We start from the raw sequence: 21,116 nt of genomic DNA, 5'->3' as shown, positions 1-21,116 counted from the left end.
GCTTTTTTTTAGGTTACTACATGATTCCATGTGTTATTTCATAGTTTTGATGTCTTCACTATTATTCTACAATGTAGAAAATTGTAAAAATAAAGAGAAACCCTTGACTGAGTAGGTGTGTCCACTGGTACTGTATATTAATACATTAAGGATCATGGATCAAAGCCATTGAACATTTTTTGGGGGGCCATTTTGTTCTATGTTAATTTACATGTCAGGTTGTTGTCATGGTTATAAGAGGTTTGTATTGTAACAAGAGTTCCGAGTCCCGAATGGAACCCCTTCCCCTATATAGTGCACTACTTCTCTGGTCATAAATAGTGCACCATATAAGAATCAGGAAGCCATTTGGAATCACACAGACAAATACATAGGAGCACGGTGATTTGTTCGTCGTCTTCCACACTACAGTATAATGTAACATTCACTACAAGGCTTCAGCGTCATCGATCTTTAAAATACAGTGATTTAATATCTAAAACAAGGAGAACATCACTTCCATCCGCGTCGTCGTTCATTAGGAATCAAACGGAAAGAAAACCGGGACTGGGAGGCTACCAGTAGACTGCACTCCGATACTAAAACGCTCACTAGTTCCCCCCCCCCCCTCCCCCCCCGAACACCACCCCCGGTGTCGACTTGTTAAAAAAAACGATGTTGGTCAGATTTTGTACGTTTCTGCCAGAATGGTGTTACAAATATGAAACAAGAATAAAAAATAACCTCAATAGGTTTAAATAATTTATTGATAGTTGCTTTTTCAAAAGACAATAGTTACAATTACAGATTAAAGAAATTTACTGTACATAAGAGGATTGTGTATTACTTGAGTGCATAGTTTGGGGTTTTGAATGAAAAACAGGCATCGGTTGGAGGAAGAAGACAGACTGTTTAGTCTCCCCCCCACCCCCCCCTTCCTTTTCCACAGGCTTGAGAGAAATTGTTTTCGCAGCAAACTATTGCTTTTGTCCTGCATCTGCACTCCATGGAGGTTAAGCATCATCTGTATGGTGACATCATTAAGAACAGATGGGTCGTAACTAGCTGGGTCGCTGTATGGCGACATCAACAGATGGGTCGTAACTAGCTGTATGGTATAAAGAACAGATGGGTCGTAACTAGCTGTATGGTGACATCACTAAGAACAGATGGGTCGTAACTAGCTGGGTCGCTGTTTGGCGACATCATTAAGAACAGATGGGTCGTAACGAGCTGTATGGTGACATCATTGAGAACAGATGTCGTAACTAGCTGTATGGTGACATTAAGAACAGATGGGTCGTAACTAGCTGTGTGGTGACATTAAGAACAGATGGGTCGTAACTAGCTGTATGGTGACAATACGAACAGATGGGTCGTAACTAGCTGGGTCGCTGTATGGCGACATCATTAACAGATGGGTCGTAACTAGCTGTATGGTGACATTCTGAACAGATGGGTCGTAACTAGCTGGATCGCTGTATGGCGACATCAAGAACAGATGGGTCGTAACTAGCTGTATGGTGACAATAAGAACAGGTGGGTCGTAACGAGCTGTATGGTGACATCATTGAGAACAGATGGGTCGTAACTAGCTGTATGGTGACATTAAGAACAGATGGGTCGTAACTAGCTGTGTGGTGACATTAAGAACAGATGGGTCGTAACTAGCTGTATGGTGTTATTAAGAACAGATGGGTCGTAACTAGCTGTATGGTGACAATACGAACAGATGGGTCGTAACTAGCTGGGTCGCTGTATGGCGACATCATTAACAGATGGGTCGTAACTAGCTGTATGGTGACATTCTGAACAGATGGGTCGTAACTAGCTGGATCGCTGTATTGCGACATCAAGAACAGATGGGTCGTAACTAGCTGTATGGTGACAATAAGAACAGGTGGGTCGTAACTAGCTGTATGGTGACATCATTAAGAACAGATGGGTCGTAACTAGCTGTATGGTGTTATTAAGAACAGATGGGTCGTAACTAACTGTATGGTGACATCATTAAGAACACATGGGTCGTAACTAGCTGTATGGTGACATCATTAAGAACAGATGGGTCGTAACTAGCAGTTACTGCATAGCTTGGTAGCTGTGGTCTCTCCCAGAACAGAGCTGAGACAGTCACCATCACTCCATTACAACATAAGGCATTACAAAACCCACATCCGGAAAATAACCAATTATCAGAGGCGACTTCCCAAACGGCACCCTATTCCCATAGTGCAATACGTTTGACCGGAGCCCATAGGTCTAAAGTAGTGCACTATATAGGGAATAGGGTGCCATTTGGGATCCAGCCAGAGTACATTCACATACAGAAGATCATCAGGAAATGCACTTCAGATGTTTGTTTTGGCAAAGCTAAGGCATCTTGGGACATCTGAACCATTAGTGTTATATAGGTAGTGCCCCAAATGGCATCCTATCCCCTATATTGGTGTTTCCCAGTACGCGTATTGTAACCCCTGTAACTTGTCAACGAATCATCAAGCCCTCAATGAGTTGTGTTTGTCCAGGGCTACAACAACGTGTACTGAAGGACCAGGGCTGGTGTACTGTTGAGGGTACTGGAGGACCAGGGTTGGTGTACTGTTGAGGGTACTGGAGGACCAGGGCTGGTGTGCTGTTGAGGGTACTGGAGGACCAGGGTTGGTGTACTGAAGGACCAGGGCTGGTGTACTGTTGAGGGTACTGGAGGACCAGGGTTGGTGTACTGGAGGACCGGGGTTGGTGTACTGGAGGACCGGGGTTGGTGTACTGGAGGACCGGGGTTGGTGTACTGTTGAGGGTACTGGAGGACCAGGGTTGGTGTACTGGAGGACCGGGGTTGGTGTACTGGAGGACCGGGGTTGGTGTACTGTTGGGGGTACTGGAGGACCGGGGTTGGGGGTACTGGAGGACCGGGGTTGGGGGTACTGGAGGACCGGGGTTGGTGTACTGTTGAGGGTACTGGAGGACCAGGGTTGGTGTACTGTTGAGGGTACTGGAGGACCAGGGTTGGTGTACTGTTGAGGGTACTGGAGGACCAGGGTTGGTGTACTGTTGAGGGTACTGGAGGACCAGGGAAATATACTGCCCTATGTAGTGCACTACTTTTGACCAGGGCTCGTAAGGAATAGGGTGTAATTTGGGCTTTAGATATGTTTCCAGTAGCTTGTGTGTTTCTATAATACACCGGTCATATTATAATAAAGATATTGTGATTTAATTCATACATGACGACGTATAGTGATGCACAGAGCCAAGTTCCTGACACGTAACGTTGTAGTGTATCCTGCAACGCGTCAGGTCTCCATGGAGACCTATTCCATACCAGAACTTCAAATTCTTCTGTAAGACAATTACATACGTTTTAGAGGATTGTGTCAACAAAAGGAAGTATTGATGACAATTATATATATATATATATATATCACATTAAATTGTTAAAAAGTTCAATAATATCCTTTCTGTTTTATGGGGCGAGATACAATTACAAAAAACATTTATGAAGCAGAATTCATATGGAAACGAGTTCCTAAGGCAACACTGCTGGTCCTGCTCTCCTTAAATGGAATTGTTTTAATATAATTTTACAAAGCAAAAAAATATTTAAAAAAATAACAAGCAAGTGCTGCCATTGATGAAAAGGCACAATCTCAACCTGTCATCTTATTATAGTCATTTATGGACATTCAAACAAGCAGATCTGTCAGCCTGTAATCTTCCTGCCTTTAGAAAACAGAGCCAGAGGAGGACTGTAGAAACCTACTGTAGAAACCTACTGTAGTAACCTCAGGAGGAGGAGATCTCTGTGCTGTAGTAACCTCAGGAGGAGGAGATCTCTGTGCTGTAGTAACCTCAGGAGGAGGAGATCTCTGTACTGTAGTAACCTCAGGAGGAGGAGATCTCTGTACTGTAGTAACCTCAGGAGGAGGAGATCTCTGTACTGTAGTAACCTCAGGAGGAGATCTCTGTGCTGTAGTAACCTCAGGAGGAGATCTCTGTGCTGTAGTAACCTCAGGAGGAGGAGATCTCTGTACTGTAGTAACCTCAGGAGGAGGAGATCTCTGTACTGTAGTAACCTCAGGAGGAGGAGATCTCTGTACTGTAGTAACCTCAGGAGGAGATCTCTGTGCTGTAGTAACCTCAGGAGGAGATCTCTGTGCTGTAGTAACCTCAGGAGGAGATCTCTGTGCTGTAGTAACCTCAGGAGGAGATCTCTGTGCTGTAGTAACCTCAGGAGGAGATCTCTGTGCTGTAGTAACCTCAGGAGGAGATCTCTGTGCTGTAGTAACCTCAGGAGGAGATCTCTGTGCTGTAGTAACCTCAGGAGGAGATCTCTGTGCTGTAGTAACCTCAGGAGGAGATCTCTGTGCTGTAGTAACCTCAGGAGGAGATCTCTGTGCTGTAGTAACCTCAGGAGGAGATCTCTGTGCTGTAGTAACCTCAGGAGGAGATCTCTGTGCTGTAGTAACCTCAGGAGGAGATTTCTGTGCTGTAGTAACCTCAGGAGGAGGAGATCTCTGTGCTGTAGTAACCTCAGGAGGAGATCTCTGTACTGTAGTAACCTCAGGAGGAGATCTCTGTGCTGTAGTAACCTCAGGAGGAGGAGATCTCTGTACTGTAGTAACCTCAGGAGGAGGAGATCTCTGTACTGTAGTAACCTCAGGAGGAGGAGATCTCTGTGCTGTAGTAACCTCCGAGGGGTGGGACAACAGTTCACCAGGGCTGAACTTCGTATGAACAGTGTAGAATGAGAGTCCTCAAAGTCCAATGTTGAGCTAGCACAGAGTCCCATTCCTCCGTCCAGTCAATTCGGGGTTGTATTCATTAGTGCACACCGTAGCAAACTGTTTAGCAACAACCAACTGGTTTATTATTGGACAAATTCAGGTAGGTCCTTCTTTGTTTTCTCCCCCGTTTGCTTCCTAGTGAATTTACGACCCAGTTCACATGTTCCCTGTGAAGTTCTTGCCCGACTGCTGCTGGGCCTGTGTGTACCACTGCTGCCTCGGTTTCCTTTGGTCCACCTCAGACAGCAGGGCCTGACGGTAGGCCTCGTAGGACTTGACGATGCGCTCCAGTTCCTTCATGAAGAGCAGCTTCAACATGCCCTGGTACGTGTCCAGATCCACCAGCTGGAACAGCTCCCACTTCAGGATGTGGTCATACCTGGTGGAAGAGAGAGGTGAGCACCTGAACATCATGTCTGTCTCCCGACTGAACAGATCCTTATACCTGAACATCCTGTCTGTCCATCTCCTTATACCTGAACATCCTGACTTGTCCATCTCCTTATACCTGAACAGCCTGACTGTCCATCTCCTTATACCTGAACAGCCTGACTGTCCATCTCCTTATACCTGAACAGCCTGACTTGTCCATCTCCTTATACCTGAACAGCCTGACTGCCCATATCCTTATACCTGAACATCCTGTCTGTCCATCTCCTTATACCTAAACAGTCTGACTGTCCATCTCCTTATACCTGAACATCCTGTCTGTCCATCTCCTTATACCTGAACATCCTGTCTGTCCATATCCTTATACCTGAACATCCTGTCTGTCCATATCCTTATACCTGAACATCCTGTCTGTCCATATCCTTATACCTGAACATCCTGTCTGTCCATATCCTTATACCTGAACATCCTGTCTGTCCATATCCTTATACCTGAACATCCTGTCTGTCCATATCCTTATACCTGAACATCCTGTCTGTCCATATTCTTATACCTGAACATCCTGTCTGTCCATATCCTTATACCTGAACATCCTGTCTGTCCATATCCTTATACCTGAACATCCTGTCTGTCCATATCCTTATACCTGAACATCCTGTCTGTCCATATCCTTATACCTGAACATCCTGACTGTCCATATCCTTATACCTGAACATCCTGTCTGTCCATATCCTTATACCTGAACATCCTGTCTGTCCATATCCTTATACCTGAACATCCTGACTGTCCATATCCTTATACCTGAACATCCTGACTGTCCATATCCTTATACCTGAACATCCTGACTGTCCATATCCTTATACCTGAACATCCTGTCTGTCCATATCCTTATACCTGAACATCCTGTCTGTCCATATCCTTATACCTGAACATCCTGTCTGTCCATATCCTTATACCTGAACATCCTGTCTGCCTCCTGAAAGTCCACATCACAGGGAAGTGTAATCATAATACATTGGGTTTTAAACAAGCATTACTAAAATCCTAAGTCCCTCTTACAGTAAAGCAGCGACAGTCAAAGGTGACAAGAACCTCTAACGTAGCCATCACTAAATCAACAAACACGAAAACCTGTTCCAGGATATTTATGCAAGTTGTTAAGTTATGAGAAAGAGTACAGTATCGAGCCCCAGGCTTTCCCCACTGCCTCAGCCATGGAAACAAGTACGGGGGTAAATCCCCACAGATATATGGGAGGAAAACCAGGTGGACGTCACTCACTTGAGCGGGGCGCGGGCATACACCTGTAGCCAGTCAGGGATCTCTGCCGTGTGGTACGGGTTGGCTGGTACCAGTACCGGATGGTTCCTCTCCGAGGGGCGAGGCTGGTACACTACCGGAGGGGGCAGGGGAGGGGGCTGGTCATAACGAGGCACGCTGGAGCAGATGGAGAGGGGGGTTGGACAGTAAGTATGGACAAAGGCTAGGAGTTGAGTTTATCATCATGTGGAAAAAAAATACAAAAAGAACAAAGAAGAAGTCTACATTTCCTCCCCTACCTAGGAGCACAGGGGTGGAGTCTGTCTGTCTACCTAGGAGCACAGGGGTGGAGTCTGTCTGTCTACCTAGGAGCACAGGGGTGGAGTCTGTCTGTCTACCTAGGAGCACAGGGGTGGAGTCTGTCTGTCTACCTAGGAGCACAGGGGTGGAGTCTGTCTGTCTACCTAGGAGCACAGGGGTGGAGTCTGTCTGTCTACCTAGGAGCACAGGGGTGGAGTCTGTCTGTCTACCTAGGAGCACAGCGGTGGAGTCTGTCTGTCTACCTAGGAGCACAGGGGTGGAGTCTGTCTGTCTACCTAGGAGCACAGCGGTGGAGTCTGTCTGTCTACCTAGGAGCACAGGGGTGGAGTCTGTCTGTCTACCTAGGAGCACAGCGGTGGAGTCTGTCTGTCTACCTAGGAGCACAGCGGTGGAGTCTGTCTGTCTACCTAGGAGCACAGCGGTGGAGTCTGTCTGTCTACCTAGGAGCACAGCGGTGGAGTCTGTCTGTCTACCTAGGAGCACAGCGGTGGAGTCTGTCTGTCTACCTAGGAACACAGCGGTGGAGTCTGTCAGTCTACCTAGGAGCACAGCGGTGGAGTCTGTCAGTCTACCTAGGAGCACAGCGGTGGAGTCTGTCAGTCTACCTAGGAGCACAGCGGTGGAGTCTGTCTGTCTACCTAGGAACACAGCGGTGGAGTCTGTCTGTCTACCTAGGAACACAGCGGTGGAGTCTGTCTGTCTGTCTAGGAGCACAGCGGTGGAGTCTGTCTGTCTGTCTAGGAGCACAGCGGTGGAGTCTGTCTGTCTGTCTAGGAGCACAGGGGTGGAGTATGTCTGTCTGTCTACCTACCTAGGAACACGGGAAGGAAGTATGTCTCTACAGCCTACCTAGGAGCACAGGGGTGTCTATACTGAGCCCTCTTGTTGAGGTGGTCCACGTAGTAGGTCCCAAACTCAGCTGACTCCACCTTCTCCCAGCCAGGGGGCAGACCCTCTCTCTCCAGGGGGTGGGACCAGTGGGTGGTGTTGGTGTTGTGGTCGATGTAGTACTTCCTGCCTCGGATGGTCCAGTCTACCGTCCAACCGCGGGGCAGGGGGAGGTCCTCGCCGCTCGGACTGGACAGGTTCCCCAGAGACTTAGCCTGCATCCGACCAATACCTGGGGACCCAGAGAGGAGAGCAGAGGAGGGGAGAAGAGGAGAACAGTTAGGCTGTATCCCACTCCCAAATGACCCCCTATTACCTAGAGGAGGGTTTCTCAAACTCAGTCCTGGGGCCCACTGGGTGCACGTTAAGGGTTTTTGCCCTAGCACTACACAGCCGATTCAAATAACCAACTGATCATCATCAAGCTTTAATTATTTGAATCCGCTGTGTTGTGATAAAAATTCTAATAGTTCGCCTAATTTCAGTTTGTGACAAAACAAGCAAAGTATATATAGTGTAGAGAATCATTGTACCATCCACGCCGCTGAGAAATATATATTTTACATAATTGAAACTAGAGGTCGACCGATTAATTAGGGCCGATTTCAGGTTTTCATAACAATCGGAAATCGGTATTTTTGGGCGCCGATTTGCATATTATTATTTTTTATTTAACGAGGCAAGTCAGTTAAGAGCACATTCTTATTTTCAATGACGGCCTAGGAAAGGTGGGTTAACTGCCTCGTTCAGGGGCAGAACGACAGATTTTCACCTTGTCAGCTCGGGGGATCCAATCTTGCAAACGTACAGTTAACTAGTCCAACGCAATAACGACCTGCCTCTCTCTCTCGTTGCACTCCACAAGGAGACTGCCTGTTATGCGAATGCAGTAAGCCAAGGTAAGTTGCTAGCTAGCATTAAAAGTATCTTATAAAAAACAATAAATCATAATCACTAGTTGATGATATTACTAGATATTATCTAGCGTGTCCTGCGTTGCATATAATCTGACTGAGCATACAAGTATCTAAGTATCTGACTGAGGGGTGGTAGGCAGAAGCAGGCGCGTAAACATTCATTCAAACAGCACGTGCGTTTCGTGCGTTTTGCCAGCAGCTCTTTGTTGTGCGTCAAGCATTGCGCTGTTTATGACTCCAAGCCTATCAACTCCCGAGATAAGGCTGGTGTAACCGAAGTGAAATGGCTGGCTAGTTAGCGGGCTGAGCGCTAATAGCGTTTCAAACGTCACTCGTTCTGAGCCTTCTAGTAGTTGTTCCCCTTGCTCTGCATAGGTAACGCTGATTCGATGGTGGCTGTTGTCGTTGTGCGAGGAGCGAGGAGAGAGACGGAAGCTATACTGTTACACTGGCAATACTAAAGTGCCTATAAGAACATCTAATAGTCAAAGGTATATGAAATACAAATGGTATAGAGAGAAATAGTCCTATAATTCCTATAATAACTACAACCTAAAACATCTTACCTGGGAATATTGAAGACTCATGTTAAAAGGAACCGCCAGCTTTCATATGTTCTCATGTTCTGAGCAAGGAACTTAAACGTTAGCTTTTTTACATAGCACATATTGCACTTTTACTTTCTTCTCCAACACTGTGTTTTTGCATTATTTATTCCAAATTGAACATGTTTCATTATTCATTTGAGGCTAAATTGAATTTATTTATGTATTATATTAAGTTAAAAGTCTTCATTCAGTATTGTTGTAATTGTCATTATTACAAATAAAACATTTAAAAAATTGGCAGATTAATCGGTATCAGTGTTGAAAAATCTAAATCGGTCGACCTCTAATCAAAACCATTGTATTTTCAGCTGGTGTACAAAACTGAAAGTAAAAATCCAGGGGTTCACACACACACACACACGCACACACACACACACAATTGGTTGATGCTCATGGGTACGTTAACATGGAAATAAAATGTTACATTTAAATTAAAATGAGAACTGTAGCATCAAAAAAATAGAGAGCAGATATTTTCAGCTGGAATCTGATCAATTCTGCCTGGGAGTGATGGACGACAACACACGATTAGTGCTCTTAGCCAGCTCGTGAGTGAAGGACTGGAATGTGCACGCGTTCCACAGAAACACACTCCTCCGTCCACAGAGAGGGGAAACATTGGTTCGGTCTGTTACAGAGCATTGTCTGAGAGGAGAAATTAACTGGGACAACTAGTAAATCACCAAAAAGCTTTAATCTGTACTAGTAACAGTACTGGGAGTAGCCAGCCACCTAGAAAAAGTAGACAGCCAAACTATCAATATTTTTGGTGTCCCCTGGTACATTCTAATGCCTTGTTTCAATCCAAAATACACAGCGAAACTATTGAATAATTCATCAAAAAATATTGACCTCCACAGATTAGAAACATTAGTTGTGTTATTGTGTGTAAAATTACTAGACTTTACCATTTAAAATGACTGAAAAGGTATGAATTCTGTCAATTTAAAACATAAAAAAGGTAGGGGGGCGTGGATCAGAAAACCAGTCAGTATCTGGTGTGACCACCATTTGCCTCATGCAGCGCGACACATCTCCTTCACACAGAGTTGATCAGGCTGTTGATTGTGGCCTGTTGGAATGTTGTCCCACTCCTCTTCATTGGCTGTGTGAAGTTGCTGGATGTTGGTGGGAACTGGAACACGCTGTTGTACACGTCGATCCAGAGCATCCCAAACAGGCTCTATGGGATTCTCTGCCTCTAACCCTAATATGGGGGCTGAGTCACTGGAGCTCTTTCATGCCGTCCCTGGGAGGGGTGCGTCACTTGAGTGGGTTGAGTCACTGACGTGATCTTCCTGTCCGGGTTGGCGCCCCCATCGGGTTTGTGCCGTGGGGAGATCTTCATGGGCTATACTCGGGCCTTGTCTCAGGGTAGTTAGTTGGTGGTTTGAAGATTGCCAAAGCACATCCATCTAGTGGGTTGGGGACAAAGTGGGTGGGGTTCCTATCCTGCCTGGGGGTAAAGTTGATTGATATGGTGAGAATGCAGGCCATGGAAGAACTGGGACATTTTCAGCTTCCAGGAATTGTGTACAGATCCTTGCGACATGGGGCCGTGCATTATCACGCTGAAACATGAAGTGATGGCGGTGGATGAATGGCACGACAATGGGCCTCAGGATCTCGTCATGCTGTCTCTGTGTATTCAAATGGACATAAATAAAATGTAATTGTGTCCGTAGTTTATTCCTGCTCATACCATAACCACACCACGGGGCACTCTGTTCACAACGTTGACATCAGCAAACCGCTCGCCCACACAACGCCATACACATGGTTTACGGTTGGTTAGAAGTACTGACAAATTCTTTAAAACGAATTGAGGCGGCTTATGGTAGAGAAATGAACATTACATTCTCCGGCAACAGCTCTGGTGGACATTCCTGCAGTCAGAATGCCAATTGCATGCTCCCTCAAAACTTGAGACATCTGTGGCATTGTGATGTGGCCTTATTGTCCCCAGTGCAAGGTGCACCTATGTAATGATCATGTGGTTTAATCAGCTTCTTGATATGCCACACCTGTCAGGTGGATGGATTGTCTTCGTAATGTAAAAATGCTCACTAACAGGGATGTAAACAAATGTGTGCTCAACATTTGAGAGAAATAAGCTTTGTGTGTGTAAAAAAAACATTTATGGGATGTTTTATTTTAGCTCATGAAACATCGGACAAACACTTTACATGTAGAGTTTTGATGGATTCTGAGTTCTGACTCCTAACCTTGAAATAATGTTAATTATTATTATTTTATTTAAACTAGGCAAGTTAAATGATCATGTATCCAATTGAAATATTGAGCCGTGCCGTAGTCTGGTTTCTACACCAGAAGTGAATGGGTATGTGTAAGAGGAATGTATATGGTGGAGGCAATTAAACTGGAATGTACCGAGTGAAGGAAAGATAATCCCATGGTTGGCAGGCACTGATAAGGGTGGAGAGATGTGGGTTTAGTGAGGAATGGAGATCCGGTCAGGTCACATTAAGGGAGAAGGAACAGTTTATTGCCCGCGTCACTTAATTTCTTGCCTAGTAATAAATATGTAATGCTTAGAGAGAAGGAGGACGTCACTCAAATTGTGATATATATATATATATATATATACACACATACTACCACTGGTGGTACTGTGTCTGTCTGTAGAGCTGTATGGCCCAATCAGTGAATAAAACTTGGTTTGAGCTTTACTAAATCGTCTGTGAAATTTTATAAAAGGTTAATTTAGAACCTAACAGTTTATATTTGTGTTCAGTGTAGTTACTCCACAATACTAACCTAATTGACAGTGTAAAATGAGGGAAGCCTGTACAGAATACCAATATTCCAACAACAACAAAAATGCATCCTGTTTGCAACAAGGCACTAAAGTAATACTGGCAGAAAATGCATCCTGTTTGCAACAAGGCACTAAAGTAATACTGGCAGAAAATGCATCCTGTTTGCAACAAGGCACTAAAGTAATACTGGCAGAAAATGTGGCAAAGCCATTAACTTTTTGTCCTGAAAACAAAGTGTTGTTGGATTTGCCCCAAATATGCAGCATATTGAGTACCACTCTCCATATTTTCAAGCAGAGTGGTGGCTGCATCATGTTATGGGTATGCTTGTCATCGATAAGGACTTGGGAAGTTTCAGCATAGAAGCGGAATAGAGCTAAGCACTGGCAAAATCCTTAAGAGGAAAACCTGGTTCAGTCTGCTTTCCACTAGACACTGGGAGATTAAATCACATTTCAGCAGGACAATTACCTAAAACACAAGGCCAAATCTACGCTGGAGTTGCTTACCCAGAAGACAACAGTGAACGTTCCAGAGGGACCAAGTTTGGACTTAAATCTATAGCAATACTTGAAAATGGTTGTCTAGCAATGATCAATAACCACATTGGACAGAGCTTGAAGAATATTTTTTTTTTTTTTTTTTTTTTTTTTTTTTTTTTTTTTTAAATGGGCAAATGTTGCACAATCCAGGTTTGAAAAGCTCTTAGATATTTACCCAGAAAGACTCTCAGCTGTAATCGCTGCCAAAGGTGCTTCTAACATGCATTGACTCAGGTAAATAAGATATTTCTGTATTTCACTTTTAATAAATGTGCAAACAATTCTAAAAAATAAAATAAAAGATTTTCACTGCCATTATGGGGTATTGTGTGTAGATGCGTGTGACATTTTTAATTCAGGCTGTAACACAACTTGGAATAAGTTAAGGGGTATGAAAACTTTCTGGAGGCAAAAAGTATTCATACTTCAGGAAAGTATTCAGACCCCTTGACTATTTCCACATTTTGGGTATTTACAGCTTTATTCTAAAATTGTTTTAGAAATTGCTAATTTACAAATAAAAAATGGAAATATCAACTTTTACACAAGTACCGTGCTTCTACTTAGTACTTTGTTGAAGCACAATTGGCAGCGATTACAGCCAAGTCTTCTTGGGTATGACGCTACAAGCTTGGCACACCTGTATTTGGGGAGTTCCTCCCATTCTTCTCTGCAGATCCTCTCAAGCTCTGCCAGGTTGGATGGGGAGTGTTGCTGCACAGATATTCTCAATGTCTCTCGAGAGATGTTTGATCGGGTTCAAGTCCAGGCTCCGGCTGTACCACTCAAGGACATTCAAGACTTCCCCACAGCATGATGCTGCCACCACGCTTTCCCGTAGGGATGGTGCCAGGTTTCCTCCAAATGTGACGCTTGGCATTCATCTCTAGGAAGAGTCTTGGTGGTTCAAAAATGATTAAATAAAAAAAATGATGGAGGCCACGGTGTTCTTAGGGACCTTCAATGCTGCAGAAATGTTTTGGTACCCTTCCTCAGATCTGTGCCTCGACACAGTCATGTCTCGGAGCTCTACGGACAATTCCTTCGACCTCATGGCTTGGTTTTTGGTCTGACATGCACTGTCAACTGTCGGACCTTACAGGTGTGTGCTTTTCCAAATTATGCTCAATCAATAAAAAAAATTTACCACAGGTGGACTCCAATCAAGTTGTAGAAACATCCCAAGGATGATCAATGGAAACAGGATGCACCTGATCTCAATTTTGAGTATTATAGCAAAGGGTCTGAATACTTATGTAAATAAGGCATCTTTTTTTTTTTTTTTTTATTTGTAATAAATTTGCAAAAATGTCCAAATACCTGTTTTCGCTTTGTCAATATGGGGTATTGTCTAGATTTAAAATTTTATTTTAGAATAACAAAATGTGTCTTGTCACATTGGACAACTGATTGGAGGAAAGAAATTACACAAATTAAAAAGGAACACCTGTTAATTAAAATGCATTCCAGGTGACTACCTCATGAAGCTGGTTGAGAGAATGCCAAGAGTGTGCAAAGATGTCATCAAGGCAAAGGGTGGCTACTTTAAAAAACTTCATAGCAAAAATATATTTTGATTTGTTTTAACACTTTTTTGGTTACTACATGATTCCATATGTGTTATTTCATAGTTTTGATGTCTTCACTATTATTCTACAATGTAGAAAATAGTAAAAATAAAGAAAAACCCTTGGATGAGTAGGTGTGTCCAAACTTGACTGGTACAACATCAATTATTTTACACATATTTAACCACTTTTGTTGTTGTTGTGTTGGCACAAAACTACTAAAACATACTCCCAAACATTTTTTAAAACTGGTACCGGGTTACCTTAAAAACAGAACACCATTGTGTTTGTGAGTCTCCCCTTCCCACAGTAGGGTCATATTAGTTTGTAGCCAGAACAGTTTTGGCTACAGACAGAAGTTGACACGTCGATGGTAGCGACTTCAGACAGGTCCTATGGCGCTTGTGAGGGGGGGGGGGTCGTTTACATTACACATGTTTGTGACAAGACCAATTTTCAGGATATCTCCTGGTCTGACAGAGTCGTAAAAGCTCTGCCATTTTACACTGCGGATGGGAAGACAGACGAAAAAGGCAAGACAGACGAAAAAGGCAAGACAGACGAAAAAGGCAAGACAGACGAAAAAGGCAAGACAGACGAAAAAGGCAGACAGACGAAAAAGGCAGACAGACGAAAAAGGCAGACAGACGAAAAAGGCAGACAGACGAAAAAGGCAGACAGACGAAAAAGGCAGACAGACGAAAAAGGCAGACAGACGAAAAAGGCAAGACAGACGGAAAAGGCAGATGCGGTGTATTGAGACGACTCGAACGGTCGCGTCAAATCGACTCTTAAGGATTACTGTACACACAGAGAAAGCCTTGGAGAGTAAAACATCTGAAATGAAGCAGTCTGGGATTGAGGTATTTGACTTGGGGCGGGCGGGCGGTCCCACTCAGTCTGCAAATTACTAGTTTGCAGCCAGACTACATTTTGAAGATCCAAACAGTGAGGTTTAACTGAACCGGCACCACCCCTTTCTCTAAAGGCTCTATCCAAACAACAACAAAAAAAAAACAAGGATCTGCTAGCTGAGTACCCGGAAGAATGGTAGCAGCAAAGACAGACTTCTACACCTGTTTATAAGCTGTGTTGACTAGTTACAATATAGCTTCATGGCCAATGCATTCATGCTCATACTGAAGAGTGGCAGTCCAGGAATTAACCATTGAATATTTTTATTGTACCTTTATTTAACCAGCCAAGTCAGTTAAAGAACAAATTCTTATTTTCAATGACGGCCTAGGAACAGTGGCAGTCAGGGATCAGAACGACGTACCTTGTCAGCTCGGGGATTTGAACTTGCAACCTGCCGGTTACTAGCCTACTCGCCACATCCAATGAGCAGCCTACTCGCCACATCCAATGAGCAGCCTACTCGCCACATCCAATGAGCAGCCTACTCGCCACATCCAATGAGCAGCCTACTCGCCACATCCAATGAGCAGCCTACTCGCCACATCCAATGAGCAGCCTACTCGCCACATCCAATGAGCAGCCTCCTCGCCACATCCAATGAGCAGCCTACTCGCCACATCCAATGAGCAGCCTACTCGCCACATCCAATGAGCAAAGCAATGTCAGCATATATACAGTGCCTTGCGAAAGTATTCGGCCCTCTTGAACTTTGCGACCTTTTGCCACATTTCAGGCTTCAAACATAAAGATATAAAACTGTATTTTTTTGTGAAGAATCAACAAGTGGGACACAATCATGAAGTGGAACGACATTTATTGGATATTTCAAACTTTTTTAACAAATCAAAAACTGAAAAATTGGGCGTGCAAAATTATTCAGCCCCCTTAAGTTAATACTTTGTAGCGCCACCTTTTGCTGCGATTACAGCTGTAAGTCGCTTGGGGAATGTCTCTATCAGTTTTGCACATCGAGAGACTGAACATTTTTTCCATTCCTCCTTGCAGAACAGCTCGAGCTCAGTGAGGTTGGATGGAGAGCATTTGTGAACAGCAGTTTTCAGTTCTTTCCACAGATTCTCGGTTGGATTCAGGTCTGGACTTTGACTTGGCCATTCTAACACCTGGATATGTTTATTTTTGAACCATTCCATTGTAGATTTTGCTTTATGTTTTGGATCATTGTCTTGTTGGAAGACAAATCTCCGTCCCAGTCTCAGGTCTTTTGCAGACTCCATCAGGTTTTCTTCCAGAATGGTCCTGTATTTGGCTCCATCCATCTTCCCATCAATTTTAACCATCTTCCCTGTCCCTGCTGAAGAAAAGCAGGCCCAAACCATGATGCTGCCACCACCATGTTTGACAGTGGGGATGGTGTGTTCAGCTGTGTTGCTTTTACGCCAAACATAACATTTTGCATTGTTGCCAAAAAGTTCAATTTTGGTTTCATCTGACCAGAGCACCTTCTTCCACATGTTTGGTGTGTCTCCCAGGTGGCTTGTGGCAAACTTTAAACGACACTTTTTATGGATATCTTTAAGAAATGGCTTTCTTCTTGCCACTCTCCCATAAAGGCCAGATTTGTGCAATATGCGACTGATTGTTGTCCTATGGACAGAGTCTCCCACCTCAGCTGTAGATCTCTGCAGTTCATCCAGAGTGATCATGGGCCTCTTGGCTGCATCTCTGAACAGTCTTCTCCTTGTATGAGCTGAAAGTTTCGAGGGACGGCCAGGTCTTGGTAGATTTGCAGTGGTCTGATACTCCTTCCATTTCAATACTATCGCTTGCACAGTGCTCCTTGGGATGTTTAAAGCTTGGGAAATATTTTTGTATCCAAATCCGGCTTTAAACTTCTTCACAACAGTATCTCGGACCTGCCTGGTGTGTTCCTTGTTCTTCATGATGCTCTCTGCGCTTTTAACGGACCTCTGAGACTATCACAGTGCAGGTGCATTTATACGGAGACTTGATTACACACAGGTGGATTGTATTTATCATCATTAGTCATTTAGGTCAACATTGGATCATTCAGAGATCCTCACTGAACTTCTGGAGAGAGTTTGCTGCACTGAAAGTAAAGGGGGCTGAATAATTTTGCACGCCCAATTTTTCAGTTTTTGATTTGTTAAAAAAGTTTGAAATATCCAATAAATGTCGTTCCACTTCATGATTGTGTCCCACTTGTTGTTGATTTTTCACAAAAAAAAATACAGTTTTATATCTTTATGTTTGAAGCCTGAAATGTGGCAAAAGGTCGCAAAGTTCAAGGGGGCCGAATACTTTCGCAAGGCACTATATATATATAGATATATAACACCCCATATCATTGCGGACACAAGGCTGTTTGGCTCATCTCAGTCACGAAGAAAAATAACTTTGCAGCTGTTTCTGAATAATAAACGATGGTGTGCTGGAGGTTGGTAAACATTAAAATAAAACCCAGTCCTAAAACGAAAACCTAAAATAATTTGTATGTCATATAAGAATCACACAGATTTGTAGTGGGCAGTTCAGATGTGTCACTTCAAGCCCAAATGACATTATACTTTGACTAAAATGACGACTTGACTTAAATTGGTGTGCAACCTCATGGCTAAAGCTCTGGCCATTGTCTTTCAGCTGGGAAAACGTGGCTTTTTTACTGCTGTGTGCATTTAAGGCCTCAATCATCATTTTCTTCTTGTTGACTAAACTACTGAGTCATAGCTTTATTATGCTCCTTTATTAAATATGTATCAAATTTCAAAAGGTGTATGGTAACAGTTGAATAAGTTGAGAGAGGAAAAACAGAAACCCGACCTCTGCTCTGGCTAGTATCACTGCTCTGGCTAGTACCACTGCTCTGGCTAGTACCACTGCTCTGGCTAGTATCACTGCTCTGGCTAGTATCACTGCTCTGGCTAGTACCACTGCTCTGGCTAGTATCACTGCTCTGGCTAGTATCACTGCTCTGGCTAGTATCACTGCTCTGGCTAGTGCCACTGCTCTGGCTAGTACCACTGCTCTGGCTAGTATCACTGCTCTGACTAGTGTCACTGCTCTGGAGTATCACTGCTCTGGCTAGTACCACTGCTCTGGCTAGTGTCACTGCTCTGACTAGTGTCACTGCTCTGGCTAGTATCACTGCTCTGGCTAGTACCACTGCTCCGGCTAGTACCACTGCTCCGGCTAGTACCACTGCTCCGGCTAGTACCACTGCTCCGGCTAGTACCACTGCTCCGGCTAGTACCACTGCTCCGGCTAGTACCACTGCTCCGGCTAGTACCACTGATCCGGCTAGTACCACTGCTCCGGCTAGTACCACTGATCCGGCTAGTACCACTGCTCCGGCTAGTACCACTGCTCCGGCTAGTACCACTGCTCCGGCTAGTATCACTGCTCCGGCTAGTATCACTGCTCTGGCTAGTATCACTGCTCTGGCTAGTATCACTGCTCTGGCTAGTATCACTGCTCTGGAGTATCACTGCTCTGGAGTATCACTGCTCTGGAGTATCACTGCTCTGGAGTATCACTGCTCTGGAGTATCACTGCTCTGGAGTATCACTGCTCTGGCTAGTATCACTGCTCTGGCTAGTATCACTGCTCTGGCTAGTATCACTGCTCTGGCTAGTATCACTGCTCTGGAGTATCACTGCTCTGGAGTATCAATGCTCTGGCTAGTATCAATGCTCTGGCTAGTATCACTGCTCTGGCTAGTATCACTGCTCTGGCTAGTATCACTGCTCTGGCTAGTACCACTGCTCTGGCTAGTACCACTGCTCTGGCTAGTACCACTGCTCTGGAGTATCACTGCTCTGGCTAGTATCACTGCTCTTTAAGCTTTACGTATCATCCTCAAGGCCTTCGTCAGAGCTTTTCAAAGACAAAAAGAAAAAAGCTCTGACTAAGGCCGATACGTAAAGCTTAATAATGAGCAGTGATACTAGCAAGAGCATATTGTATCCAATTGAAATGGGTTCAACTGATAAATTTTTTTTAAAAGTATTAGGTAAGACTTATTTGGGGTGGTTTCTGGGAGAGTTTAGATGTATTTTTAAAAATTATTTTTAATCCAGGACTAAGATTAATTTATGTCGGGGGAAACCACCACTTTATGCTTACCTGTTGGCGGTCTGTTTGGGGTCGGCGAAGTGTGTTGTTGTGGTGGTGGTAGTCTTTGGAAGTTTGGATGTTCGTTATGTTCATAGTATCTATAGTCCTCATGGAAGCGTTCAGGTGCTCTGGGCTGCTGGGGCCTGGGCTGAGGCCGTCTCTGCTGCTGCTGCTGCTGCTGGCTGTCGTAGTAAGGTTCCGGAGGCGGGGGGTAGTAGTAGCGTCCAGCGTCACCGTTCTCAGCCACGGCGCTCACGTCCGTGAGGAAGGACTGCGAGGAGCCTCCGTACTCGTGGGTTATATCCCCCAGGCTACGTGGCAGGTACGGAGGGGCTGACATCCTATGGCTCTCCCTCCGAGCCACCTCGTGGGGTGGTCTCTGCACAGGGGCGCGCAGGAAACTCTTGTTGCGGACCACCACAGGTTCAGGGCTGTTTCCCACAGGGTAGGCTGAGGGACCAGGCTCCGGCAGAGGGACTTCGGTGCGTCTGGGAATAGTGGGTCCATGTCGGATGAATGAGGGCATGAGATCTGAAACAGACCAACAGTGTGTGTCAAAAACATTAGGGAGGGGAGACGGACCACAAGCTTGAAAAAGTTGGGTATTCGACAATAATTTACCAATCCACTCATTGACACAAAGACCCCGGGAATCAGTCTCTACATTCTGAGCATTCAGATTAGAGTTCGGACTCGTCCGCGCTCTACCAACATCTTTAGTTAGTAACTAAAGCCTTTCACTCAACAAAATCATGTTTGGAAATCAACAATGGATGTATTAATGTAACGTTCGGGACCAGAGCTAGCTAACAAGTTAGCTGAATAGCGCTTGGGACCAGAGCTAGCTAACTAGTTAGCCGCATATATAATCAACTTTGGCAAACGCTGGCAAGCTAGCTACTAGTTAGACATGCAGAAGACACAGTAACTATTAAATATTACGTTTACCAAACTTCTTATGATTGGGTATCAACATATGACCAAAAACTCGCGACTTGTAAAAAGTGAACGAAGAGACATTGCTAACCTAGGTAGCTAGTTGGCCAATCAACTTACTTCTCAGGACTGGTGAAGTCTCCTTCTTCACATATTTCCCGTGTACTTCCGCTGGTTTCGACGCCTCGCTTTTACTTTTCTTTCTTGAAAGCATAACTCAAAAAGGAGACATCAATGCAATGTAATAAACTCGTGGAAAGTTCCCCAAAAACTACGAGCGTCCCTTCCAATCTGTAGTGTGTACATTTTAGCTAACTAAAGTTAGCTAGCTAGCTAGCTAGCTAGGCTAATTAAACTACAGACTTGGCTAACGTTAGTTAACTTACGCATACCTTTTGCTAATATTCTGGCAATTTAGACAATCAGCCAAAATAGAACGATTGCTTGTATCAACTAATTCTAGCCAGTTTTGCTGAAGTAAACTATTTTCGCCCAGTTAAATCACTGTTTTTCTTCTCCAAGCCAGTTGAAGTCGAAGTAGCTTTTCCATTCAGTGGAGTTCTCCAGCCCATGTCATCAGCTCCACACAAACTGCTCACCGCCTCCTCACTTCATTCCAGCCCGCGGAGGGTTGTGGGATGGGAATACCACAGTGAAGTCATACCGTAGCTACATATGCTCACAGTTTAAAATACAATAGGGAGAAAAAAGGGGGGTAAAAAAATAGGGAGAAAAAGGGGGGTAAAAATAGGGTGTTAAAGGGGGGTATTTTTTATTTATTTTTAATTAAAAAATAAACGTACATTTTATTAACTTTTTATTTTTTTGTAGTTTGAAGGATAGCACTTGTTTGTAGCCAAATAGACCACTGCACCTTCCCAAGTAGCCTCTTGTCAAAGTCTGTTTTGAAGGAATGGCCCAACTGAATAAATACCTACAAATATCCTCACATCCCATATGAGAATGGGTTGTCATTCCTTATCAGGAATGTTCTTTGGTACAGTGGTTTAGTATCATGGTAAAAAAAAAAAAAAACTTTTGTGATCAATTTAACATTCTTTGAGACAAACAATTATTATTGGATACAAATAAGTTATATGCAACATATTTCCTAATATTATATTGAAAGATGA

At 44.1% G+C, this 21,116-nt stretch overlaps 1 protein-coding gene across 12 annotated transcripts; it reads right to left on the bottom strand.

Annotated features, from left to right (window-relative positions):
* Positions 1-3,440: 3,440 nt before the first annotated feature.
* LOC110505959 (protein salvador homolog 1) lies at positions 3,441-20,662 on the bottom strand. 12 transcript variants are annotated; one of them, XR_005039551.1, is made up of 6 exons: positions 20,104-20,660; positions 19,057-19,578; positions 7,584-7,854; positions 6,435-6,590; positions 3,795-5,142; positions 3,441-3,761 (listed from the first exon to the last, which is right to left on the bottom strand). XR_005039551.1 is itself a non-coding variant. In XM_036962841.1 (6 exons), exons 2-6 carry the CDS (start codon positions 20,195-20,197, stop codon positions 4,920-4,922), a joined length of 1,266 nt encoding a protein of 421 aa, XP_036818736.1. In that variant the 5' UTR covers positions 20,198-20,199; positions 20,376-20,662; the 3' UTR covers positions 3,821-4,919. The 12 variants fall into 12 exon arrangements, 1 of the variants encoding a protein (XP_036818736.1); XR_005039552.1 differs by having other exon boundaries at positions 3,441-3,748; XR_005039556.1 differs by lacking the exon at positions 3,441-3,761 and having other exon boundaries at positions 3,821-4,085; positions 4,476-5,142.
* Between the last annotated feature and the right edge of the window lie 454 nt (positions 20,663-21,116).

The sequence above is a fragment of the Oncorhynchus mykiss genome, chromosome 25 (genome assembly GCF_013265735.2).
Source record: "Oncorhynchus mykiss isolate Arlee chromosome 25, USDA_OmykA_1.1, whole genome shotgun sequence".
NCBI lineage: Eukaryota > Metazoa > Chordata > Actinopteri > Salmoniformes > Salmonidae > Oncorhynchus > Oncorhynchus mykiss.
This window is presented reverse-complemented; position numbering and strand designations above follow the sequence as displayed.

Coding starts and splice junctions, on each gene's coding strand:
- LOC110505959 (XM_036962841.1), bottom strand. CDS start 20,197: ATGCTTTCAAGAAAGAAAAGTAAAAGCGAGGCGTCGAAACCAGCGGAA. Junction 19,579..20,103: donor GACTTCACCAGTCCTGAGAA/GTAAGTTGATTG, acceptor GGTCTGTTTCAG/ATCTCATGCCCTCATTCATC. Junction 6,591..7,583: donor AGACACCCCTGTGCTCCTAG/GTAGGCTGTAGA, acceptor CATCTGCTCCAG/CGTGCCTCGTTATGACCAGC.